Source organism: Labrus mixtus, chromosome 9 (assembly GCF_963584025.1).
Source record: "Labrus mixtus chromosome 9, fLabMix1.1, whole genome shotgun sequence".
Classification (NCBI taxonomy): Eukaryota; Metazoa; Chordata; class Actinopteri; order Labriformes; family Labridae; genus Labrus; species Labrus mixtus.
The window spans coordinates 977,106-1,001,148 of record NC_083620.1 but is presented as its reverse complement, the minus strand read 5'-3'; the positions used below and the strand labels follow the sequence as shown (position 1 = coordinate 1,001,148).

At 37.8% G+C, this 24,043-nt stretch overlaps 2 protein-coding genes across 6 annotated transcripts in view; one reads left to right on the top strand and one right to left on the bottom strand.

Annotated features, from left to right (window-relative positions):
• Positions 1–1,892, bottom strand: part of ankrd13b (ankyrin repeat domain 13B) — a 35,932-nt gene extending 34,040 nt beyond the window's left edge. Inside the window, exon 1 of one of the 2 annotated variants that reach the window (XM_061045826.1) lies at positions 1,407–1,892. In XM_061045826.1, coding sequence (XP_060901809.1) covers positions 1,407–1,514 — 108 coding nt within the window. In that variant the 5' untranslated portion in view covers positions 1,515–1,892. The remainder of the gene's footprint in view (positions 1–1,406) is intronic. The other variant, XM_061045827.1, reaches the window with a different exon arrangement.
• Positions 1,893–2,681: 789 nt separating this feature from the next.
• The window catches only part of git1 (G protein-coupled receptor kinase interacting ArfGAP 1), a 31,173-nt gene continuing 9,811 nt past the window's right edge, over positions 2,682–24,043 (top strand). For 2 of the 4 annotated variants that reach the window (XM_061045825.1, XM_061045822.1), the window contains exons 1-11: positions 2,684–3,082; positions 9,996–10,129; positions 11,179–11,291; positions 13,313–13,418; positions 13,943–14,029; positions 14,134–14,264; positions 14,410–14,504; positions 14,816–14,858; positions 22,114–22,140; positions 22,712–22,760; positions 23,471–23,543. In XM_061045825.1, coding sequence (XP_060901808.1) covers positions 3,031–3,082; positions 9,996–10,129; positions 11,179–11,291; positions 13,313–13,418; positions 13,943–14,029; positions 14,134–14,264; positions 14,410–14,504; positions 14,816–14,858; positions 22,114–22,140; positions 22,712–22,760; positions 23,471–23,543 — 910 coding nt within the window. In that variant the 5' untranslated portion in view covers positions 2,684–3,030. Of the gene's footprint in view, positions 3,083–9,995; positions 10,130–11,178; positions 11,292–13,312; positions 13,419–13,942; positions 14,030–14,133; positions 14,265–14,409; positions 14,505–14,815; positions 14,859–22,113; positions 22,141–22,711; positions 22,761–23,470; positions 23,544–24,043 lie in introns of all 4 variants that reach the window. The other 2 variants (XM_061045823.1, XM_061045824.1) reach the window with 2 other exon arrangements.

The window sequence follows — 24,043 nt, the reverse complement described above, 5'->3', positions numbered from 1 at the left end:
TCAAACAACTTATCCCTGTTGTTTTTTGAAAGCCTTTGTGAAAGCAGAGAGCGTAACAGACATTAGTGGATAGCTAAAGCTAAGATTGGCTGTAGCCCCAGTTATTGGGCTTTCTCTCCTTGCTCTCCTGAATGTGAACAAGCACAATAAATGAATGACATCTTGTGGAAGCAGCACAGTTTGGCAGTATTCTGATCTAGAAAATGGGGATCAAGTTGAAGGATGGGTCAGGTTAAACTATAGCAATATTGACTGGAACAATGAGAAACCACATTCAGCACAGGCATGTGGATGTTAGCTTGCTGGCAGGACCAAAGGTTGGTGATGCTAGCACTGCCATCAAAGCCACACCAGGCACACCAAATTGACATTGTTTTCCTGCAGGTGCTGTGATTTAGCCATGTGAAACAAATTAAGCAGTTTTAGGGGGGTTTCTTAAGAGTAGACTAGTCTGCATATGAGGCACAATGCTAATGTAGCTACATGCTAACTTATCAATGCAATGATTAATTAACTCCGAAACCAGACAAAAGTCCAACTTGTGCATTTTCATTTGTTGAGCCTGCAGGGCATACTTAACACTAGGAACGCTTGCACTGTATCTCTCATAAACATACAACTCTTCCCAAAGATGATTACTTAAATTTAACTATATGGTGAAAATTATTTTCAATGCTTATGATCGCGACAACCTCATAATAAATGTATCATCCCAACACTGTATTTGCTGTGATGGTTGGCAACTGTCCACCCACATGCTCAGTATCTGCATTGTCTCACCCACTCACAACCTGATTTGCTGGTTGGAAGGCAGAAAGCCTACAGTTTTGAGGAGATAACTCAATGATGTTGCTTACATTCGTGCAGAAAGCACTGCAACATACACACACACACACACACACACACACACACACACACACACACACACACACACACACAGACACAACCACTTTACCACACTCTTTAGGTTGAAGTAGCCTATAGGGTCAGCCATTACAGCATTTGCACTTGAATCTTCTTTTATAAACTCCAGTTACAACTTCCAATAGCCTACACATTATAGTAGAAGGAGTGTTTTAAGCCCAAACACAGTAAACACCATTTTCACATTTCATTATGTGATTAGAAATGAATGTCACAAATAAAATAGAGTAAATTAAAATCTGATTAGACCTATTTGGTCTTCAAGTGCCCCCTACCCCCCACCCCTTTCAACCCACCAACGTCACTATCCCCTAAATATCACAAATAGAAACAAACGGGGCCATATAGACTTTAGGTTAATCAGCGAGGTGCTCCTTGGGTGACAACGATACCACCACAATTTGATCATATCAACGGTTGTTTAGACACAGGCCTACATGTCTGTAAGCAAATATGTATTTCATTGCTCTCCACAGTCTCACCTGCTCGTTCGTTGTCAGCTCTTTCTCCAGGTGTCGGTGTTTGTTGTGCCACACCAAATAGTGGATAGGATAACGACTCTTTTCTGGAGTTGTCTTAGCAGAAATCATCCTCGGATCATAATTAAACTCCTGCGCTTTCGAGTATGGATTCCAACTATAGCCTACTTGGTTGGTTCTGAATTCACGCTATATAATCAAACCTATCATTATCGGAGAGATGCCCAAAGGCGTATCGATGCAGCTTGCGGCGCAGAATGCTGTGCGTATTGTTAGGAATAAAAAGCACACATCCGTGAAAATCAGCAGCATAATAAAGATAAATACCTCGTTTGAGTCTCAAAAGGCTGGGCTACACCTTTTTTTAACCATCCGCTTCTCCACCTCTCTCTCTCTCTCTCTCTCTCTCTCTCTCTCTCTCTCCTACCTAATCTAGTACTTCTTCCTTCTAACCTCCATTGGGCGATGAAAAAGATGCGTTGACAAGCAATGAAATATGCGCACACTAGCTACAGCCAATCCGCGGGCTGGGATGTTGTGATAAAACATGCCTTGTTCAGAAGAACTACGTGAATTAAAACACATTTTTTTTTAAATAAAGAAATAATAATAATAATATAGCCTATTCCCTACAGAAATATTTTATTAGTTCTAGCTAGGCTCTAGAGCTACCGCCTGTAAACGATACAAAATAAAATATTCATGGTCAAATGCATAAATTAATGTAAGCCAACTCTTGTTATTTTTCATTCCTTCAATGTGTTTGCAATTTGAAGCATTAGCCTACTTTTTTGTGACACTTAGGTAGGCTAAATTCAATTTGATTAGGCTATAAGATCTGTCCAGGCCACATTTGGAATGGATTCGATTAACCTTGTTTGCCAATCTTATAAGAAGTTATTGTACTTGAGAAAATGTTACTTTGCTATATGACAGTAGCCTAAATATTGATAAAACGATGACGTCTTAATTTTTGATATTGGGATAATAATGGAAATATTAAATTATTAAGCAAGCCTGTTGAAATATAACAATATTTTTGCTAAAATCGCACAATTAAGCTATACCAAGCAGATCTTATCTAAGCATAATAAATTGACAATAGTTTGTGTGGTTTCAATGTAGGAGTAGGCCTATATTAAAATCATGTTCTTTTTTTTCAATGGAGCTACACATTTCTGGGAATACTTTGGTCTGTTTAGGAAATTCACTTGATGACTGGAATAATGTTGCTCCGTTACCCCTCCCTGCACCTCCATAGGGCTGCATGGCTGTTGTTGGGTGTGTGTGCGGAAACTGACAGGTAGGCTGCTGTCGTCCTTACGCGAGCTATAGGCAATGCAGCGAACGGATTTACTACATATTCTATGAGGTTCGTGCTTAAAAACGAGATGTCTTATTAGCTGGGCCCAAAATAAGTTCCCTGGTGAATGTGGGTTAAGAGGCAGCAGGAAAAAAAACTGTAAATACAACTGTCAGCTTGCCGGGAAAGACGACCACACCAACCGGCTTCCGGGGATTCAGGGGCCGCATCGATTGACGGCAGTCGTCGGTGCGTTGCTAGGGGGGATAGTGGCGAACCACATCATCGCCAGTTATCAACCTCTATATTTCAGCGACTTTCGAGATGTCAAGAAAGCTTCAAAGGACAGAAGTCTGTGCTGACTGCAGTGCGCCAGGTAGGGGAGATGAAATAAATCCAAAATAGAGCCTTGTAGTTGAACAATACGTCGTGAGTGCGACATGGTGGTACAACGGGGCGAGGATGCAGCCGCTGTCAGCGAGTCCTCAGAGCAGGGCTTCCCACCGTCACTAAGGCCCCAAATAATCTGTGTAAAATAGGCGTAAACAACCAAGAAATACGATTTGCTATGATAATCAACCCCAAATGTTCTCTATTGAGCTGATTTTTTATGAAAATTTAAGTGGCCAGTAACATGCGACGAATTGTTGCCCTGAAATATCAGGTTTATTTCACTTTCCTACTTCAGACGTTTGTTTTGATTTTGTGACCGGGACTCTTCTTAGCCCGTTAGCTTAGCCTTGCTAATGTTCATGCGTTTTTCTGCGTTGTTGGTCTTTATTATCAGTTCACCTGGCTGATACAATACATATCGTCAATCAACACCCAGATTATATTTCAATAATACTGTGTTGCAATTAGCTAATTGCTGTGGCGTTTGAGATTGTATATATGGCTAACGTTGCTAGCTTAGCGACTTAACTTTAGCGGGTCTAGCTAACTTTGGTTAACCAGCAAGTAGCATGTTTAGCTAAAACAACTCAGCTAATGCTAATCACCAGCCAGTCGATTAATTGGTATCCGACATTGATCTTACATGAGCTTGCATAGTTTACAGGCTATTTCTAGTGTTTGTTAAGTATGTTGCTCACTTATCTTACTGTCTTAACCAGTTCCTACTTTGTATTATGTTTTGATGCTACTCATTCGTTGAACAGCAAACTTAAATATTTAAAGTAGATCTTTTGATGCTAATTCGACAGTGTTCTGAATATTATATATATTGTTTGCATGACATAAGTGTCAAACAAATGAAATGACATCATTTTCATGTTTTTTTTTTCTCAACTGTGTTTGTATTAAGTGAGGTAAACTAAAACTTTAAGCCTGGCATATACAGCCTCACATGACCTCATGTATAGTATGTTTACTGTGATTGTGCGTTTACACAACTTTTGCTATCGTCAAACAAAGCTTGTCCCCCTGGTAGAAGACGATAAGCTATAGGTCTCCTCTGCTAAGAGTTGAATACCTTGTCGGCTATGTCGGCTTTATTACTGTTATATGAACTGGAACTATGTCTCTTGCCTAGAAACACTTACTGTACTGCTGCAATGCTCCATCAAAAACTTTTGCAACTTCTTAATCTAGCAAGCACCATTTAACCTCAGGTGAAAACCTGTCTTGATGTTTGATAAAAAGGAAAAGATTTGCAGTTGTTGTAGGCAAACATGTATTCAGGGCCGCCCCTGGCCAAATTGGGGCCCTAAGCAGAATTTTATTTTGAGGCCCCCATCACGAAATGCCATTTAGGTTTACAACCTTTATTAGTAGGAACAAATCAAATGAACAGCCTCTATCAACAATGGAACAAGCCTTTTACAGATGCACACGTCTGCATTTTCTGGATGCAAAGTCATCAATGAGGTCATCATATGACAGCTGCTGTGCCTTAAAAGGCCCTCGGCGCACAAATTCAACCCGATCGACGTCTGATAGGTGTGCTGGCCACAGAGCAGGATCAACTGGTTGTGCACTTGGAGTAGTGATAGTAGCATATGTAGCTGAAGAGATGTTGCTTGATGGCCCTGGTGACGTGCTGGGTGCTGCTGCATATGTACCTGTTGACATGGTGCTTGATGGCCCTTGTGACGTACTGGGCGCTGGCTCCGTGTCACCCTTAGAAACAAACTTCAGCATTGACCCTGTTATGACAAGAAATCCATCATACAAGCAGATTATTAAGATTTGTTTTGGTCTTAATTACACAATGAAAGATTAAAATGCAATTAATGCAAATACGACTCCAACTAATGATAATATTCATTATGATTTGATTTGATGATATTTCTATATTTAAATATTTTTATATACTTATTTTTACATTTTCTACTTAGGTTCTATATTCCTACACTGCTGTTTGCTGCTGCAATGCTTTAAATGTCTCCATTGTGGGTCAAATAAAAGATTATCTTAATATATCTTATTTTATCTAATCTTATATGACTGTTATGAATTAAATTCACCAAGAGATGGCGATATTTTACCTCCATATAGCCCAAAACTTCTATTGATACCATAGATTGATAGGCTATAAACCTGAGCCAACATATGACCACCAACTGGTCAATTAACCACTCCTTTTTCAACAGAGGTGAATGTATATGCAGTTAACAAGACATTCAATAAATGATAATCAGGGCCGCTGGAAAATGTAATCTCCAGTCCACATCTAGACAGAATGATCCTCTCTTCTGTCTCATGATTAGCAGGCTAGCAGCTGGGGTGTTTATGCCACAAAGTTTTTCTTTTTTATTTCAACAACAAACCTTCAAGTGAAGCATGAGCCTCCACTTGTTTTGACTTTTTCTTTCTTTTGTTTGCTCCCGATTCATATTGCCGTTTGGAGGCCATCTCTCCACCTGCATCCAACTGCCTGTCGGCGCATCTGACCGCTGATTGGTCAGATGCTGCGTGCTGTCAATCATTGCGGCAACGCGTGCAGTGTCAGATTACTCGTCTCTTTTTTTTGGTCTCCTGCCTCGGGCTGACTTGGTGCTCTACGCGCACCTCACGGCAGCATTGCGCATCCTTTGCGTAATTGCAGAGAATGCGTCCCCTTGCGCAAAATGGGGCCCCCCATGGATTGTGGGGCCCTACGCACAGCGCGTGTTCTGCGTGTAGGGAGGGGCGGCTCTGCATGTATTGGCAATACTTTTGTTGCATTTAGTATAACTTACTTTTTTTTAAATAATTGTGAGCAGGTTGTATGTCGATGTTCCTGTTCAAAGCTGTTTCTATCTGTCTTTTAATAACTATAGCTCTTTCCTTGAGTCAACATACACACAAAGCAATGCATTCTGCAAAATGCGGACCTGGGGCCTGTACTACGAAGCGAGTTCAACATACCCAGGGTATATTTGGGTTATCTGGCTCCACTAACCCTAACACAAGAGATCGTGCTTAACAGTCATACGAAGCTGGTTATCAACCTGATAGGTAAACCCAGAGTTTCCAAGTGCGCGTTCACATAAAGGGGCGGTGTTAGCTTCATATAACCCATCACAATCATAACCGCGTCTGCCGCCAGCAGAGTGTCTTATCTGACAAACTCTGAACAAACTATATTAATAATATAAATACTTTTTAGATAAAACTGCAGGCTTCCATAGACTAAAATGATACAGCTGCAGGAACAGATGCAGGAAGGACAATTGGCAGATAAAAGAAAAATAGTCCAGTATTAATGTTCACACTACGGCTCATTATATATTTTTTCCCTTCATTAGTTCCCCTTAAAACTAATGATAATAACTCCTGTTTTTTCCCTTAACTGGGTGTGTTCCTCTGACTCTTTTATGTGGTGTGTATAACAGTTTGAGAAGTTATATTTCAGCTGCAGCTCTGACGATACCAGAGCGGCCTGGAGACACTAAACTTTCATATGAAGATATAATTCAAGAACCATAAGAAGCTTTTCCTAATTTTACATCTTAAAAACACAACTCAAAGGCTCCATTGCTTTTTTTAGTCTCTGCTGAAGGGTGAAGTACGATATCGGTAAAAAAATAATCATTAACTTTGCGGACTATAATGTTATTATACGGGACACATGAAGTGTCCTCCCCCCTCTCGATCAGCTCCGTGAGCTCCACGATCAAAAGTTGTGATTGGTCAGTGGGCGGAGATTTTTACAGGTTGCTCTCATATCTCGAACATAACCTGCTCCGGAGCGTTACCGTGGCGATATACCCAGGTAACAAGTGAACGACCTACGTAGGATTGAAAACCCTGGGTTAACCCTGAAGTTAGTACAGGCCCCTGGTCACTGGTGACAGGCCAGCTCCTTTCTACCCAGCCCTGTGTCATACTTAGAGGTGATTCGATTGCATGGCTAGAAAGAACAATGAATACTCCAAATCCTCTCCATTCCTCAAGAGGATAAAGGTTATGCAGTGGCAATCTGCATGGTTAATATCATCAGTGAAACAAGGCAGCATCAACAGTTTATTGAGCATATACAATAGTTTAAGTTACATTTAAAGTAAACACAATATACGTGTGGACTAATGAAATACGATGTGGTGAAAGTTCTAAGGGAACTTTGCCAGTGAGGTCACAATTCTTTATGGTAGTGAACTGTGAAGTTACACTGTTGGTGCTGTAAAAGGTAACACTGATAACTGCAAGAAACACAGCTGTAACTTTGGCTTGAATGTACATGTTTTTTATTACAATAGCTATTTAGAGCTTTTAGAATCCCCAAGTTTTACTCTAGAAAGTTGAAAGTACCATCATATAAATGCAAGCAGCAGTTACAGTGTTTACCTTAGTGTTTTGATCCCTAAACAATCTTGTAATCGTGAATCATTGTCCATATATGTTTGCATACAGACTAAATGTTCTCTTATACAAGTCAATATAAAAAGTGAATATAACAATAATGGTAATGCCTCAAATTGTTTCTGCAAGACAAGCAAATCATGTAGCCTATTAGAGTTGTTTTATTTTTTATCACACAGATTAAGGAATTGAATTTGTTGCCACCAGCCTTTAAAGCATATGGATTACTGATCTTGGCATTCCCTGGTACTTTTTCTGTATGCTGGTAGACTTGCAGCATGTCAGTTCATCTGATGATGGAAAACTTCTGTTAATGCCCTAAACCCAGACAGTTCGATCCATGCCTGAGAGTAACTAAAGCTATGTAATCATATTTTTTTAATTAAATGTGTGTATGTTTCAACATGGCACCTGCATTAATTGTGCGCTGCTCATCATATCGGGGTCCTAAGGGCATAAACATAATAGTCTATTGACTGAAATAGTTATCCTATGCTAGAAGACCAGTATTTGCCTAAGTTGCCCCCCAACCAAAATGTGTACTTGACAACTAAGTTCACTTGTCAAAGGTAAAAAGGGGGTAATTTCCCAGAACTTTTGACATCCTTATCTCACTAGACTAAAAGATATATACAAATTGCTTGTTACATTACATTACATTATTTTTACAGACACCTTAAACTACTGTTAAAAAAACTACTAGATCTGACTTTTGTAGCAGCTAGTGAGGCACTACTGGTCATATACAAAACTTCTTGTGTATTGTGTTCATGTTTCCTTAAGGTTTTATTTTAATGATTATATATTTAATGATTTAGTGCTTTTGAAAACAATATAAGAAATGAATCAAATCTTTATTTATATAACACACATTCATAACAAAGACCATTTAAAGCATGTCTAGACCTCAGTTTTAACTTTATTTTATGAAGACCCAACATTAATCCACCATGAGCACAACACTGAGCAACATTTAGCAAATATAGAAGGCACTTTTATAGCAGTTGATCAAATATTACAAAACTTAAAACATAGGCAAATCTAAGATCGTTTGTTTTTAAAGGTGACTTAAAAGAAGAGTGTGGGGTCCGGAGGTCAGAAATGTATTCTTCCGCTGACCCTCAACAAGCTTTAAAAGTGATCACCAGAACTCAAAACCAATTCTAAAACAGACTGGAAACCAGTGAAGTGATTTTAAAACCTGTGGGGTGTCTTTTATCCTGTTGGACCTCCTTGTTGTGAGACTGACTGTGGTATTTTGGATCAGCTTTAATTTGTTGAGATGTTGTGTGAGACAAGAGTAAAGTGAATGGCAGAAATCTGAAATGAATACATGAAATACTGTTTCCATGTTTTAAACAGATTACGATTACCGTATTTTTGAGAGTTTTCTTAATTGAAAGAAAGGTGGACAACTAAATTAATATGTTTATCAAAACTGAGGTGTAAGTCAAAGATGATACAAAGATAGGCTGAATTGGGATTTTGCAGTTAGCCTGGGCCTGTAATAACAACTTATCATTTTTGAGTTTAACTGTAGAAAATTTGTTGCCATTCAGTTATTTATCTGCAACGCACGTGTGGAGGTTGTGTAATTGATTGGTGTCTTTACTGTCAAAGGAAAGATGTAACTGTGTGAGGTCGGCATATAAATAGTAATTTAAATTTGTTTTTTATTAACATGGTAACATGTCCATTAAAAATATGAAAGGTCCAAGAACAGACTCTATATGTTAGTGGTACTGACATCATTTACAATGTCCTATTTCAACGCAGAATGATCTCTCTGTGAGGTAACTATAAAACCAAACCTGAAATGCCCACCCATTTTTTAGGATGTTTGATTAAATTATAGTGACCAACGGTGTCAAAATCAGCCGACAGATCCAACAGGAGCAAAACAGACCAGTGTCAGCTGCTAAAACGTTAATCTTCTAAAACCCTGAGGAGGCCAGTTTCAGTTCTATAAACATTTCTAAAAACATTTGGTGATGCTGCTTTCAGCAATTACGCCCCAAGACGCTGGAACAGTCTGTCGGATTGATATTTTTAAACTTAAACTTTGATTCAGTCTGGCTATTGCAGTGTTTTATTTTGAAATTAATGTTCTTATTTCACTCATCTTTATCGCTATTTTAAGTGCTTTTATTTATCTTTAACTTTTTATTCATATTGGTGTGCTTCTAAATCTATTTTAATTTGTCAGTATTTTATCTTTTTTTCTGTTTTTTTCAGACGCTGTAAAGCACTCATTGCATTTGATTTGTATGAAAGGTGCAATATAAATAAAAGTGTTTTTTACACCACTGGAGAAACTGTAATTTAGGCCCTCCACTTTACTTTTTGAATTTAGGAGTTTATTTTAAATGATTTGTTGATAGTCTACACAGGCTTGATCATTTCTGCAGCCTCCTTACCTAAAGTTAATGTTGTGTTAAATAAATAAAGATTTGTAAACCCATCTCCTTGAAAAATCCTAAAACCATCCATGTGTGTTTGTGTGACAGATCCTGGCTGGACCAGTATCAACCGAGGGGTACTGATCTGTGATGAATGCTGTTCTGTCCATCGCAGCTTAGGCCGGCACATCTCCATAGTCAAGCATCTGAGGCACAGTGGATGGCCTCCTGCACTACTGCAGGTGAGACACATACATAAGGAGTGAGTGATGGGTTAAAAAAGGCAAAATAAATGTTCAGTATCTGTGGCCATTAAATATTGCCATTCCAGGGTATTTCCTTGTTCAAAATGAGGCTGAGGTTGTCCCTCTGTGCACACGTGTGAAAACATACCTAACAGCTCAACCAAACACTTCCAGAAACATAATTTATGAATTCTAATAATTGCATAATTGAAGTACGGACACTTTTCCTGTTAGGGCCTGTTTATATTTTTTATTTTAAATAAAGTGCCCAGTTAAAAATGAATACAGTAGAAAATATTAGAAAGATTAATACAGTAGAAAATAGTAGAAAAATATAGAAAATATTTTTATTTACACAGTCTGGTTCTGGGTCTTGGGGGTCTAGGGTTCCCCCTCAGCAAATTTTGAAAGTTAAAAACTATATTTATTGTTTTGTGGTGTATTTTTAAATAATATAGTCATGCATTGTCTTTTTTTAACAGGAAAAGTTATTAAACTTAAAAAATAAACAACTGGCTAGTACTTCCTGAATGAATGTCAAATTTCACATTCTAGTAAGATGTATAGTGTCACCATTCACATGATGGTCTCACAATGGCCATCAATGACAGAAAGTGTACTTCTCTTACAGAATTATGAATTGTACCGAATTTAACATAATAGTTGAATCCATTTTTTATAATTCAATTGCAGAGGGAAACATTTATTTTATTAGGTGGTCCACTTACGACATACAGTATGCCTTTTTCAAACACCCCCCATATTTTTGTATGCAGAAAATACCCTGCCATTTTAAGGTGAGTAACAGTACATACATCTGACCTTGCAACGAGGATGCAAATTCAATCCTACAGGTTTATAATCTGCTTTTGTTTCAGAGATTATTTACATTTTTCTCTGTTTCTCTTTTTAATATGCATATTGTTAGACTTTTCTGGTCATACTGAAACCATCCAAAACATCGGATATTTCCCAAGAATAATGTTCTTTTGTTAATCATGCAAGAGAGTGAACCTTACTGAGTCAATGCTTTGTGTGTGTTTCAGATGGTTCAGACTTTGGCCAGTAATGGGGCCAACTCCATATGGGAACACAGTCTCCTGGACCCTGCTCAGGTGCAAAGTGGGCGCAGGAAACCCAACCCCCAGGACAAAGTCCAGTATGTATATCAGACATAACCCCCACACATCACCTGTGCTGGGGTTATGTCTCTGCAGCACAGGAATGTTGTGTTTAGTATTGTAGAGCGTTTATACCAGGTTGCTGCTTAATACCCTCTGAACAGTATCTTATTAGATTATCTCCTACATTCATAAATTCTGTTCTTTTCTGACTGGGCTTAAAAAAAGGGAAGAATTTTGAATTTCTCCTCGTCTTCTTTCAAACCTTGGACAAGCCAAGTCAGGAGACGGAGGATCATCATCAACTAAAATGGACTTTATCAGAAGAAATGCTTAAAGTATTAAGTGAGGAGTAGGAGCTGCTGGTCCATGTGTGTTTTAAAAGCAGAGTGGACGTGCATTGTGAACTTAATGTTTGAATAGAGTGGCCTTTAACTGGATTGGAAATCGTTTTTTTGTTGATCATTTGATGAGCACTTTCTGCTGCTTCAAGATTGCATTGCAACACCAATTCACTTAAAACAGCTCATTTTAAGAGCAACACAGATAGGTGCAATTACTTAGGTAAGTTACACAACGTGTAAAAAAAAAATGGTAATGGCATTTGCACTGTGCTACGATGTTCAAGGTAAGAGATAAAGTTTCTTGCCTTCTTAGGGTGTTCAGATCATAACATAATTGCCATTTGCCACTCAAGGTTTGTGATCTATAAAAACAAACCTGATGGTAAAATGTGCAAACTGAACCAGGCAGGTGTACGTACATTTTGAAGGCATGGGGAATTGGTGACACATTGAATTGAAGCAGAATGAACATTGATGCCTCTCAAACATTTTATCATACTAAATAGACCTATCAAACTTTACTGACAGATCCATGTTATCATAATCATTCATTAGATTCATTTAAACTTGCGCATGTAGTGATTGAAGTAACTTCAATATGATAATATATAAACCTTAAAATAATAATAATAATAAAAAGTCTGCCACATATTTCATCAGTGTCTCCTTCGCCTTCAGAGCTCGGAGGACCGGAATGTGCCCTAATGTAATCACTGATGTAGAAATCAAAATCAGACTTGCGCCACCAGTTTGTTTTAATATCTTTCAATATCCTTCATTTACCATCAAGTGTGATTTTTAGTTTTAATAAAGTTGACTGCGTGTCAAAAGCACACAGTGACACGGCTGTGGCTTCACATATTTCCCCTTCTCGTTACTCATCTTCATCACCTGCACATGTTTATCATGGAAATTATTAGAGTGTGGAAATGAAGTCGGTATCTCACACACGATCATTAGGTCTATATATCCCCATAGTCACAGAGCAGATGCTGTTTTCCACAATGTGACCAACAATAAAAAGTTTTGGTTTATTGATCAAACGTTTGATGAATGATATCATGGAGTGAGGCAGACTGCTGACTGACTTGAGCACTCTGACAATATGAAGAAGTCAGTGTTGGTCCTGTAAACATGTAAACATTGCAGATATACTCGTGTATAATGAACGCTGGATGTTTTGGAATTTAAGGAGGACAGCGTGAATGCAGCAGCAATGTGGTGTCACTCGACATTTCTCTTGATATTTCTTCAGTTTTTGACCCTCCTGCTGCAGTAAACTACCGCTATGTGCTTTCTAACCTTCACTTCATTCACTCCTCCGAGTCAGAAAGTTTAACTTCCTGTTTTCACAGCGATCCTTGCGCTGGAAACCTTAGCTCCGCCCCCTCGTTTGTATGAACTTTCATTCGTGAGCTGCTTTGCATTGAGCGTTTATGGTTGAAGGTGGGCGAGTAGAGAGCGGAACATGGAGCTAATCTACGTTTGCACACTTCCTGGTGGATTTTGATTTATAAAGGGAATATAACGTGTAGGTCTGCGTACGAACGGTTTTATAAATCTGAATTATTTTGGGTGCACGTACACTTTTAGTAAGGATTCTACGCACTGGACAGTTGGACAGTTGTGAGAGATATGATTTATTTTTCCAAAGATTAAAACTTTTTTTATGTGGTTAGATTTAGTTAATCACCTTATCTATTTCCATTTTGCAGTCCAACCAAGTCGGAGTTCATCAGAGCCAAATACCAGATGTTGGCGTTTGTGCACAAGCTGCCCTGCCGTGAAGATGATGGTGTAACTACCAGGGACCTTAGTAAGGTGGGGCCCCTTTGACAACCGTGGGTTAGGGTTACATTTCTAAATAAAGAGATGAGAGAGAGAGAGATAAAGAGGTGTCGGTGTTTCCCACACATAGAAGACTCAAGCCCAGGTATATTAGTTTATCCGTATATGCATCAAGAGAGGAGAGATGCAAGTTTGTGTAGATAAGATTAAGAGAGGAACTATTACTATGTTAGGTAACATGTGCATATTTTATATAAATATAAATACTAAGTCCAACATGGATGTGTACCGTAACAGCTGTAACAACCAAATTTCCCCCTGGGTAGATTAAAGTATTTCTGATAATAATAGGTAGACCTCTCATGGAAACATTTACATCTGAATTAAAACAAAAAAAAACAGGCCCTTACGTACTCACTTATAAAACCACTTTGCACACAACAGAGTAGATTGTTCTAATGATCCATAATGTTCTGATTCTGCCTGTAACTTTCTGTCTATGATGTTTCTGTTTCATCTCTCTATTCTGACACTTCTTGTCTTTGATTGTTTTTCAGCAACTTCACTCCAGTGTGCGGACAGGGAGTTTAGAGACCTGCCTTCGACTCCTATCCCTCGGTGCTCAAGCCAACTTCTTCCACCCGGTCTGAAAAGTTATATTTTACCAATCCCTTCAGAAATAAGTCAGGCTGTCAGGTGGTTTCTTTAGACCTGACCTCATTATGTGTGTGTCTACCAAACCATCCAGGAAAAGGGCACTATACCGCTCCATGTGGCAGCGAAGGCAGGCCAGATCCTGCAAGCCGAGCTTCTAGTAGTGTATGGTGCAGATCCTGGAGCACCTGACATTAATGGCCGCACACCTATGGACTATGCAAGGTACAAGACAGCAGAAGCACACATTAATAATCAACATAACTTGCTTTGGAAAATCCAATCTCAATTAAAAATGGAAAAGGCAAGTGGAAAAAAAGGTCAAACAAATATTAAAGTTTAACAGTTTTTCTTTTGTGTCTGTGTTTAGGCAGGCGGGCCATATAGAGCTAGCAGAAAGGCTTGTAGAGTGCCAGTATGAACTGACAGACAGACTCGCATTCTACCTGTGTGGACGCCGACCAGGTAACCTGCTGCATTAGTTTCTTTGCAAGTTGCATACCCTAAAGCGAAGTAGAGTGTTTTCCACATGTAGACTATTCTCTGGTGGGCCGCCCGGGTATATTTATGGCCACCCAAGTATATCTGCAGACTGTTTGTAAATAAGAGAATGGAAGGAAAGTAGGACACCCCTCCACCCACCCTTGTGCCTGACCTCTCCCGCCTTAGGTACAGCGTCATTATTTGGGCAACACTGTGGTGGTTATTATAATTGCATACTGTGGTAGCTTTTATCCAGTTATAAAGTCTGTTTTTCTTCCCTTTCTTCTCTCCAGATCACAAAAATGGCCATTATATCATTCCTCAAATGGCAGACAGGTATGAACCTTGACATTTTGTTTATGCTGAAGTGGGTTTAGCTGCCTTGCATGGCATGGTTTGATTGCATGAAGTATCTGTGTTGGTATACATGAACTATAGTGAGTCAACCTGCCAGACTGGCCGTACTTTATTTCACTGTCTGTACCTGGTATGGATTCATTAATCACAGATGGAATTTTCCATATTTCTCTCACCTGAAAAGTTGAACAACAAGAATTGAATTATCCGTGAGGATGTTAGTTGTAGTTCAGCTCAAACTTCACCTATTTATTTTGAAGTCAGCAGTGAGCTATCCTTGCTGTTTTTGCTCATTTTCCGTTCTTCAAACGTGCTCTAAAAGTAATGTAAGAAGCTTTTTTGTGGCAGACAGCTAATGACACAGCTGTGTTTCAGTTACAGTTTGATGGGTTTAGTGTTTTCAGTTACAGCAGCTGCCAGATGTGATGTCAGCACTTTTGTTATTATTGTTGATGAATAACCAGAGAACATTACTTGAATTTATTTTATGAATACATTTACATATTTGTCGCTGATGCAAAACTACAGAAGTTACATCTAAAAACAATGAAACAAGTCGGTTCAAAGCATTAATATACTTCAGAAAATTCTATAGAAAAGCCATCAATTTCTGCATAAGAATTAACAAAAATCCTTGAAATTCAGTTTTAAAGAGCCCATATTCTGCCCTTTTTGGGGTTCGTATATTTCATCTATGTATCTACTTTTGTACGTTCACAATAGCTAAAGTTCTAAAAAAGTGTCTGTTTTCATGTACTGCTCCTCCTTGCTCCCTCTACGCTCTGAGTCCGTCAGCGACACTCTGCTGAGCCCACACTGTTAGACCCCACGTGGGCCAAGTCTGCTCTGATTGGTCTGCTGATCCGCTCTGTCGTTATTGGTCAGTTGCTCAGCACGCTTCTCGGAAATTAAAACATGAGCTGCAGGGCTTGCCACAACGAGCCAATGGGCTTAGATCAGTGATCTCACACTGACAATGACGTCGGACTGACACATTTTTATCGAGGGGGGCTAGAACCGAGCGTTACATGCAGCTAATGCTACAGCTAACACGAGGACGTAGGAGAAGCTGCGTTTCTGCAGACTTTGAATTTTTGCACATAGATGTGCCTAAACATACACAGGACACTTGGAAAACACACTAAAGAGCATATAAAACCAGAAAAAGCATAATATGGGACCTTCAAACTGGATAGATAACAATTTGATTCTGATGCAGTTAAGTATTCTGACCAGAGGGTGGCGCCATAATGTGTAACTTCACACAAAATAAGCCTTTCAAGGAATCATGCATCATTGACAGAGGTATTTCTATCAATGATTGCTCTAAATGCTAAATTGTGATGTAAGCTTCACAGTAACCTTCAATAATTTAGATACTTTTGTGTGCTTGATTGATCACACCTCAACTAAAGGTTTTGATTTGTGAGGTGCAAAAGTGCACAAGGTAACTCCTAATGAAACAAATTCGAAGAGTAGCTCACCTTAGTATAAAAAGTTGAGGGGGCAGGACTCACAGCATTGTCTGATGCATCTCGTCTATCGAAAGTTGATAATGCTCTTTTTTTCTTTTCTTTTTTTTAAGTTTATGGGGGTAGTTTCGAATAGAAGCCCCAGATTCATATTTAAACACAGTGAATCTTTACCCACTAGACACTCATTTTGTGAATGCCACCCTTGGAAGTCATGTGTTGATATGTTTTTTGGTTTGTCACTTTTAAGATGTTCACTTATTCACTCGACTGTCAACCATAATGTTAGATACTTGAAAAACAGGATGACCAAAGACCCCTTAAAAACATGGAAGATAAATCAAAGGGTATATTATCCTTTAAGTTAACCCCTTAAAATTATGAACACAATAAAAATAATCTCATATAATGTGAATGGTATTAAAAACCCAATTAAGCGTAAAAAGTTACTACAACAACTCAAAAAAGAAGCAGGAGATATAATCTTCCTTCAGGAAACGCACCAATTGAAATTAGAACATGAAAAACTGAAGAAACTTACAAAGGGCCAGATATACCACTCATCATATAAGTCCTTAAGAAGAGGAGTTGCTATACTAATAATGCCTCTAATAGCCTTTAAGCTGGAAAAGTTGATAACAGACAAGGAAGGTAGATATGTAATGGTAGTCGGAAAGATCGATGAGGTAATGGTCTCATTCATGAATGTCTATAACCCCCCCCGAAGAAGATCCAGACTTAATTAAAAAGGTAGTAGAATTAATAGTTTCAGAAAGTCAAGGGATAACAATCACTGCGGGCGATCTAAATTTGATTATGGACCCAAATATGGACACACAAAGCGATAGACAGCATAGCTCAAATCAAGCTGCTAAAATTATGAGAGGAGTAACTAAGGAGTTAGAATTGATAGATGTTTGGAGAGCTCTTCACCCGAAAGAAAAAGACTACACTTTTTTTTCGAAAGCGTATCGTAAATATTCACGATTGGACTATTTCTTTATGTTTAAGAACCATGTATCAACTGTAGTAGAATGCAATATAAATCTAATCACACTGTCTGATCACGCTCCAATAACAATGAAATGTAATCTTGACCTGGAAACTGGCCGTAACCTTTGGAGACTAAATAATTCCTTGTTACAAATGAAAGACTTTAAGATTAAAATAAGAACAATAATTCAAAACTATTTAGAAATCAATGATACAGAAGAAATTGAACCAGTGACACTGTGGGAGGGAGGAAAAGCAGTATTGAGAGGGGAAATTATATCTTATGCTTCATAGAAGAAGAGAGAGAGGGAAAAAGGAGTTAAAGAATTAGAAAGATCAATTAAAACTTTGGAATTACAACACAAGGCCAAAGGAAACCATTCCGACCTGCTCTCTTTGAATGAACTGAGGAATAAACTAGATCAATTACTAAATGAAAAGGTAGAGAAATCACTGATATTCACTAAACAACAATATTTTGATAATGGGGCAAAAGCAATGAAACTCCTGGCCTACAAATTGAAAAAACAACAGATGAAATCAAACATAGTTTCTATCAAAGACCAAACTAAGAATATTAACATAAAAGGTAAGCAAGAAATAGTACAAGAATTTTCAAAATATTATAAATATTTATATAGTCCTGACGACAACCTGCTTCCTCAAAACAAAATCAAAGAATATCTGTCTGGAATAAAACTACCACAGATAACAGAGAAACAAAATGAAGACTTGACTCTGCCAATTACATTAGATGAGATTAAGGTAGCGATTAAGAAACAGAAAAAGGGTAAAAGTCCAGGGAGTGACGGCTTCACAGCCGAATTTTATAAAGAATTTGAAAAAGAACTAGCACCGATCTTAGAAAGAACTTTTAATTGGGCACTAGATCATAGTCAGTGGGCAAATACCTGGTGCAACTCTCTAATTACAGTCATACACAAAGAAGGCAAGGATCCCTCTGACTGTGGATATTATAGGCCGATTACCTTATTAAATGTTGATCAGAAGATGTTAAGCACTATCCTAGCAGATAGATTATCAAAAATGATCCCGCACATCATAGATCCGGACCAAACGGGCTTTATCCCAAATAGACATTTATCTGATAATGTAAGACGTACTTTGAACATAATAGACTACTCACAAAAAATTAATGTACAAATATTGATCCTCACCCTGGACGCAGGAAAAGCATTCGATAGGGTGTCATGGCCCTTTATAATAGAAGTTTGTATAAAATTTGGTTTCCATGACACCTTTATCAAATGGCTTCAAGCCATGTACAGAACAACAAGAGCACAGGTCAAAGCAAACGGGACACTGTCAGACTGTTTTGAGTTAAAATGAGGAATGAGACAAGGAGACCCACTATCTCCATTAATTTTCGCAATTTGTATTGAACCTCTGGCAGCATATATTAGAGTGACAGACAAAATCGAAGGTGTGAAAATATCAGAGGAATGCCACAAACTGGCCTTATATGCAGATAATGTGGCCCAGTATATCACAAACCTAGGAAAATCACTACCAGCACAAATCATTATTTATTATCATTAATAATTATAGCTCAGCATCAGGATACAAGCTAAATATGCAGAAGTGTGAAGCAATGGTTATAGGTGCGCCAGTCAGCAGAGAAATTAAAAGTAGCTACCTTTGGAAATGGGACGTGGACAGTATTAAATACTTGGGAACTGTGATTCCAAAGAATATTAACTTATTATATCATAAACTTCAATCGCCTAGAGGCACAAATTAGGCAGGATCTGAATAGGTGGAGAACAGTTGTTTTATCAATGAATAGCAGAATAGAGACCATTAGAATGAATGTACTCCCTCGCTTCCTATTTCTGTTTCAGACAGTACCACTGTACATTAGTGCAAATGTTTTTAAAAACTGGGAAAAAATGAGAAGTAAATTTGTGTGGGATGAGAAAAAACCAAGAGTTAAAATGCAGATGTTGAAAATGTCTAAAGAAAAAGGGGGACTCACTGTCCCTAACATAAAGCACTATTACTATGCAGCTCAAATACAATTAATAAGCACCTGGCTAAATGATAAGTCTGAAGCAAGGTGGAGATCTATAGAAAAACACATGTGCCATGTTTCAATAAAAACAATACCCTTCTGTACAAAGACTAAAAGTAGGACCCAAGTAATCAGCAATGCAGTAATAAGAAACACTTTAAAGATTTGGCACATAATTTAAAAAAATGCAAAGTGAAAGAGGACTTAATTGTACTGAGAGGGCACAAAAGGGACTGACCATATTTGGACAATTTTTAGATGAAAACGGAATTATACCATTTGAATCTCTAAGGACACATTATGATTTACCACACTCCCACTTCTTCCGATATTTACAACTGAGAAGTTACATTCAGAACAGTGAAATAGGGAGGAAGACAAACAGTGATCTCCATCCACGCAATTTTTAGTAATGAACTTTAGTAAGGTTAAAGTACCACATCAAATTTCAACTGTGTATAACATTTTAGACAATGGTCAAAATTTTGAAGATACATGGGCAAAGCTAAGATGGGAGGAAGAACTTAACACACACATATCTGAGGATACCTGGAAGCAAATGAATCGGAATGTACACTCAACCACTATATCTCCTTACTGGAGAGAATATGCATGGAAAATACAATCACGTTATTTTATAACACCAGTGCAACAAGCTAGATATAATAATAATAAAATATTGCCAAACTGCTGGAGGGAATGTGGCGAATCTTATGCACACTTTCGTCACATTTTTTGGTCCTGTCCATTATTAAAAGTGTTCTGGAAACAATATTCAGAGGGAAATCAAAACCATTTTCAGTGACGCCATTCACTTGAATATAGACTTCATATTGTTAGGTAAAACAGTGGACAAAATATGTAATGAAAATGATCAATATTTGTTAAGAATTCTGCGTATAGCAGCACTGAAACAAATAACAAGAAATTGGCTTCAAAAACATGCCCCTTGATATATAAATGGAGAGAAACAACTCAACAAATATATCAGATGGAAAGTTTAACTTATAAAACGAGGGGGAACTCAAAACTATCTGAAAAGAGATGGTCTAAATGGTCAACATATTATGGTAGGAAGGAAATTAACTGAAACTTTGGGATCATGACAATAGGAATGACAGCCACTAAGGGGAGCACTACCTAGGTTTTTTTTTTTTTTTTCTCTTGTTCTCTTTTCTTTCTCCTTTAACTCTTCTTCTCTCTCTTTTAATTGTTTTTTTTTAATTATTATTATTTCATATAACTAACTTGTTTGTTTGCCCTTCCTTAAGATGTTAAATATCGTAGAGAAAGGGAAGAAAACCTTGACAGAGGGAAACATTTATGAATTTATGTCATACAAATCCAAGCTACCACAGTTTTACTTCAAGCTACTTTAAACAACTGTAATACATGTTTCTGTATTGTAAGTGTTATTTTTTAGAATTTTCACATCACTGGGGGACACAACCCTTTTGACACCACACCACTTGTAAAGTAAACTTCATTTCAGACATCTTTATTTATTCTGAAAAGGCAATTCTGTCTCGCAGCCTACCAACTTCCATCAGTAAAAACAACTTCATATGCATTCACAGCAGCTTTCAGACAATCGTATTCTCATATCAGTGACAACAGATCAGCATGAGCACAAATTGCCAGATGGGAAACCAGATGATAGATAAATGTATCAGTAAATAAATAATTAGAGACGCTTTACAGTTTACTCAAGTGTACAAGAACTGCCAATAAATCAATTACAGCTGTCAGCATTCAACAGCCTGATAGATACTCTTAACTTGTATTCCTTTGTTTGTTCTCCTCAGAAGGTCAACATAGTACCATCTAGAAGGCATTAAGAAATGTCGGATAAGAGTATGTGGTCAGGTGGATTTATTTTGCTTTCCTTTTTCCTTTTGCTTTCTGGAGCACAAGTTTCCAGATGGACTCAATTGCTCTTGTAATTAACTGACAACCTGTTAAACCTGCAGATAAAAGAATAATAAAGCTACATAAAATGTTTTCAGAGACACTGAAAGAGTTAAGCGTCCGTGTCCAGTGTAATGGATGCTGTGATTCACAAACTTCAGAGTATAGAGAAACTTGTATGTGTTTACAACTTGGAAATATTCGCTAAGGCTACTGCTGGTTTCTGGTTTATAACAATCCCTCCTGAAATGAATAATTAAATAATTGAAAGTCGAGCAGTTGTCATCACACCATGGATACCAGTAGTGCCTGTACCAAGATGCACTGCCTCAGCCTGGCACAGCTCTGGCTTAAAGAAATATGATGAAGTATCAAATATTAGTCAAACTATTTTAAAATGTTTCCTGCTCAGTAGCAACCTCTGATATGATACTTGTTGATGCCTTTGCATTGTTAATTACATAGCTCTTAGCTGGTTTGCAGTACATGCATAGGTGGAACATTTCAATTTTAGTTGCAATAAATTGTTGTTTTGCCATGCTGCCAGTAGACAGAAAGGCAGATATTGCAACTGTGCCGTGTATATATATATATGTATACATATATATATCTGTGTTATTTGATGTTAAGAACCTGCTATATTTGCCTTTAAGCGGGTCATAGTTGATCTGCTATCTTCCTCCACTCTCTTGTGTTCTGGTGAATGGGGACTCTTGATGATGATAAAAGCTGTTTTGATGTGGCCTCTCTACCCCTCTCTCTGTCTGTTTCTTCTTTTTTTCTCACTTATCTTCTGCTCTCTCCTGTTTGCTGCGCTTGGTGGAGACAGAGCTCGTCCTAAGTGCCCAACTCAGAGGTATCTTTTCCTTGCTACTTTTTTCTAGAATCTGTTCTGTCATTTCAATCCCCCTGTCTCTGATTTCCATAGTCGTTGTGGATTTCCTTTTATGCTTACACAGAAGATCATTAGGCCTTATGTTATTTTATTATGAGACAATAGAGTTGTTCAGTAAGTTACGAGCAAAAGAAATGGGATGATTATAGATGTGTTCATATTGTGTGGTTGTTTTCTGATCATGCAGTAAAACCCTTGACCTAAAGTTTTAAAAAATAATTGTTGAATAAAACATCATTACAGCCAAAAACATTTAGTAAGATTAGGTTATGCTTGACTGATGGGTAATGTGCTTGTTATGACCAATACATGGAGCCCTTTTTTTTTTAAATCTGAAAACCAGTGCCCCCCCCCCCCCTTAAGGATTTCCCTTCCCTCTCCATAACACCCCTCTCTAGCCAAGCACCCATCTCACTTACTTTCCTCTCTTTCTTCTCTTCACTCGGAATCTTTTTCCCAATCTCATTCTCCATCTCTGTAATCGTTTTTACATTGTGGAGGTTGACAGACTGTTGTCCTCTGTGTTTTTTAGTCTTGACCTCTCAGAGTTGGCAAAAGCTGCCAAGAAGAAACTCCAAGCGGTGAGTTAAATGAAGAGATTAAAAGCACACACACACAAAGGGAAGAAGATTTAAAACAGACTAAAAATATATAAATACATAGACATAAATGTGGTCGGTGTAACTGTTTATTCTTAGTCTGCTAAAGGGACATCTGTTAAGCCACAGTGATGGAATCCAAAAACTTAAGCAAGAAGTGACCTTTTAATGACTTCTTCAACCAACCATGACCCAGAAATGTATAAAAAGTATTTTATGTTTACCAATTCAAATCTTAATATTTGTGAATTTGTTTGACAGGGGGTTATCTCTTTTTCTCCCTCTCTTGTTAATGATGTGTTCAATGTCACCTAGGCATGTTATGATAATGGGAAGATGCATTATTGGTGTAATTAATTAAATAATTAGATTTTTAGATAATGGCATACAAGTAATTATTTTATATTATATTGTATATTATTGTATAATTAATACCTATTAAATTGAGTTAAAAGGGGTAGGACTAGATAAGTTCTAACTTCTTCCTACTCCTTTTCGCGCATGTAAGAGCAAATGAAGGACATTGAATTTTCTTTCTTATGTTGTATATTTATTTTATTTGTTTTCTATATATTTTTAATTACAGCATTTGTTTGTTTTTGTTTTGTTTTTTTACATGTTCGAAATACAGAAATCAAATCAAATCAAAAACCTGTTAATAGATTCGGTCAATCTGTTTTTGTGTGTGACAGCTCAACAATCGACTGTTCGAAGAGCTTGCAATGGATGTCTATGATGAGGTGGATCGCAGAGAAAATGATGCGGGTAAGCGTGATGTCCTCCTTCCTTCCTCGTTCGTCCCTTTAAAGAAAAACGTCTTTCTGTGGTTTGCCTTCTTTTATTCTAAATGAAAATATTTTCACCAGACACCATTTTCATGAACTTTGAGAAGGAACAAGATAAATCAAAGAAAAGTAGATGTTTAAAGGTTTAAAGGTGCATTACTAGAACAGGGTGAAGTGAAAACAAAATATGTTCTGTCTTTGACAGAATATCTTAAACAATGATGGTGCAATCTGAAGGCTCTCCAGTATTTTTATTGATTGGAATACTGAGGGCGATCCAGCATACCATTGAGTAATTCTCACACAGCTATTCTCACAAATCTGTCAATTACAATGCAGGAAAAACCCGCTCCTTAAAACATGTGAAGGGCAGATGTGCAGTGAACGGGGAAATGACTGACAGCACACATCTGTAACCAACTTTAACACACATACCAACTTCATGGCTTGTTTTATTTTAACAAATACACACAAAACAAA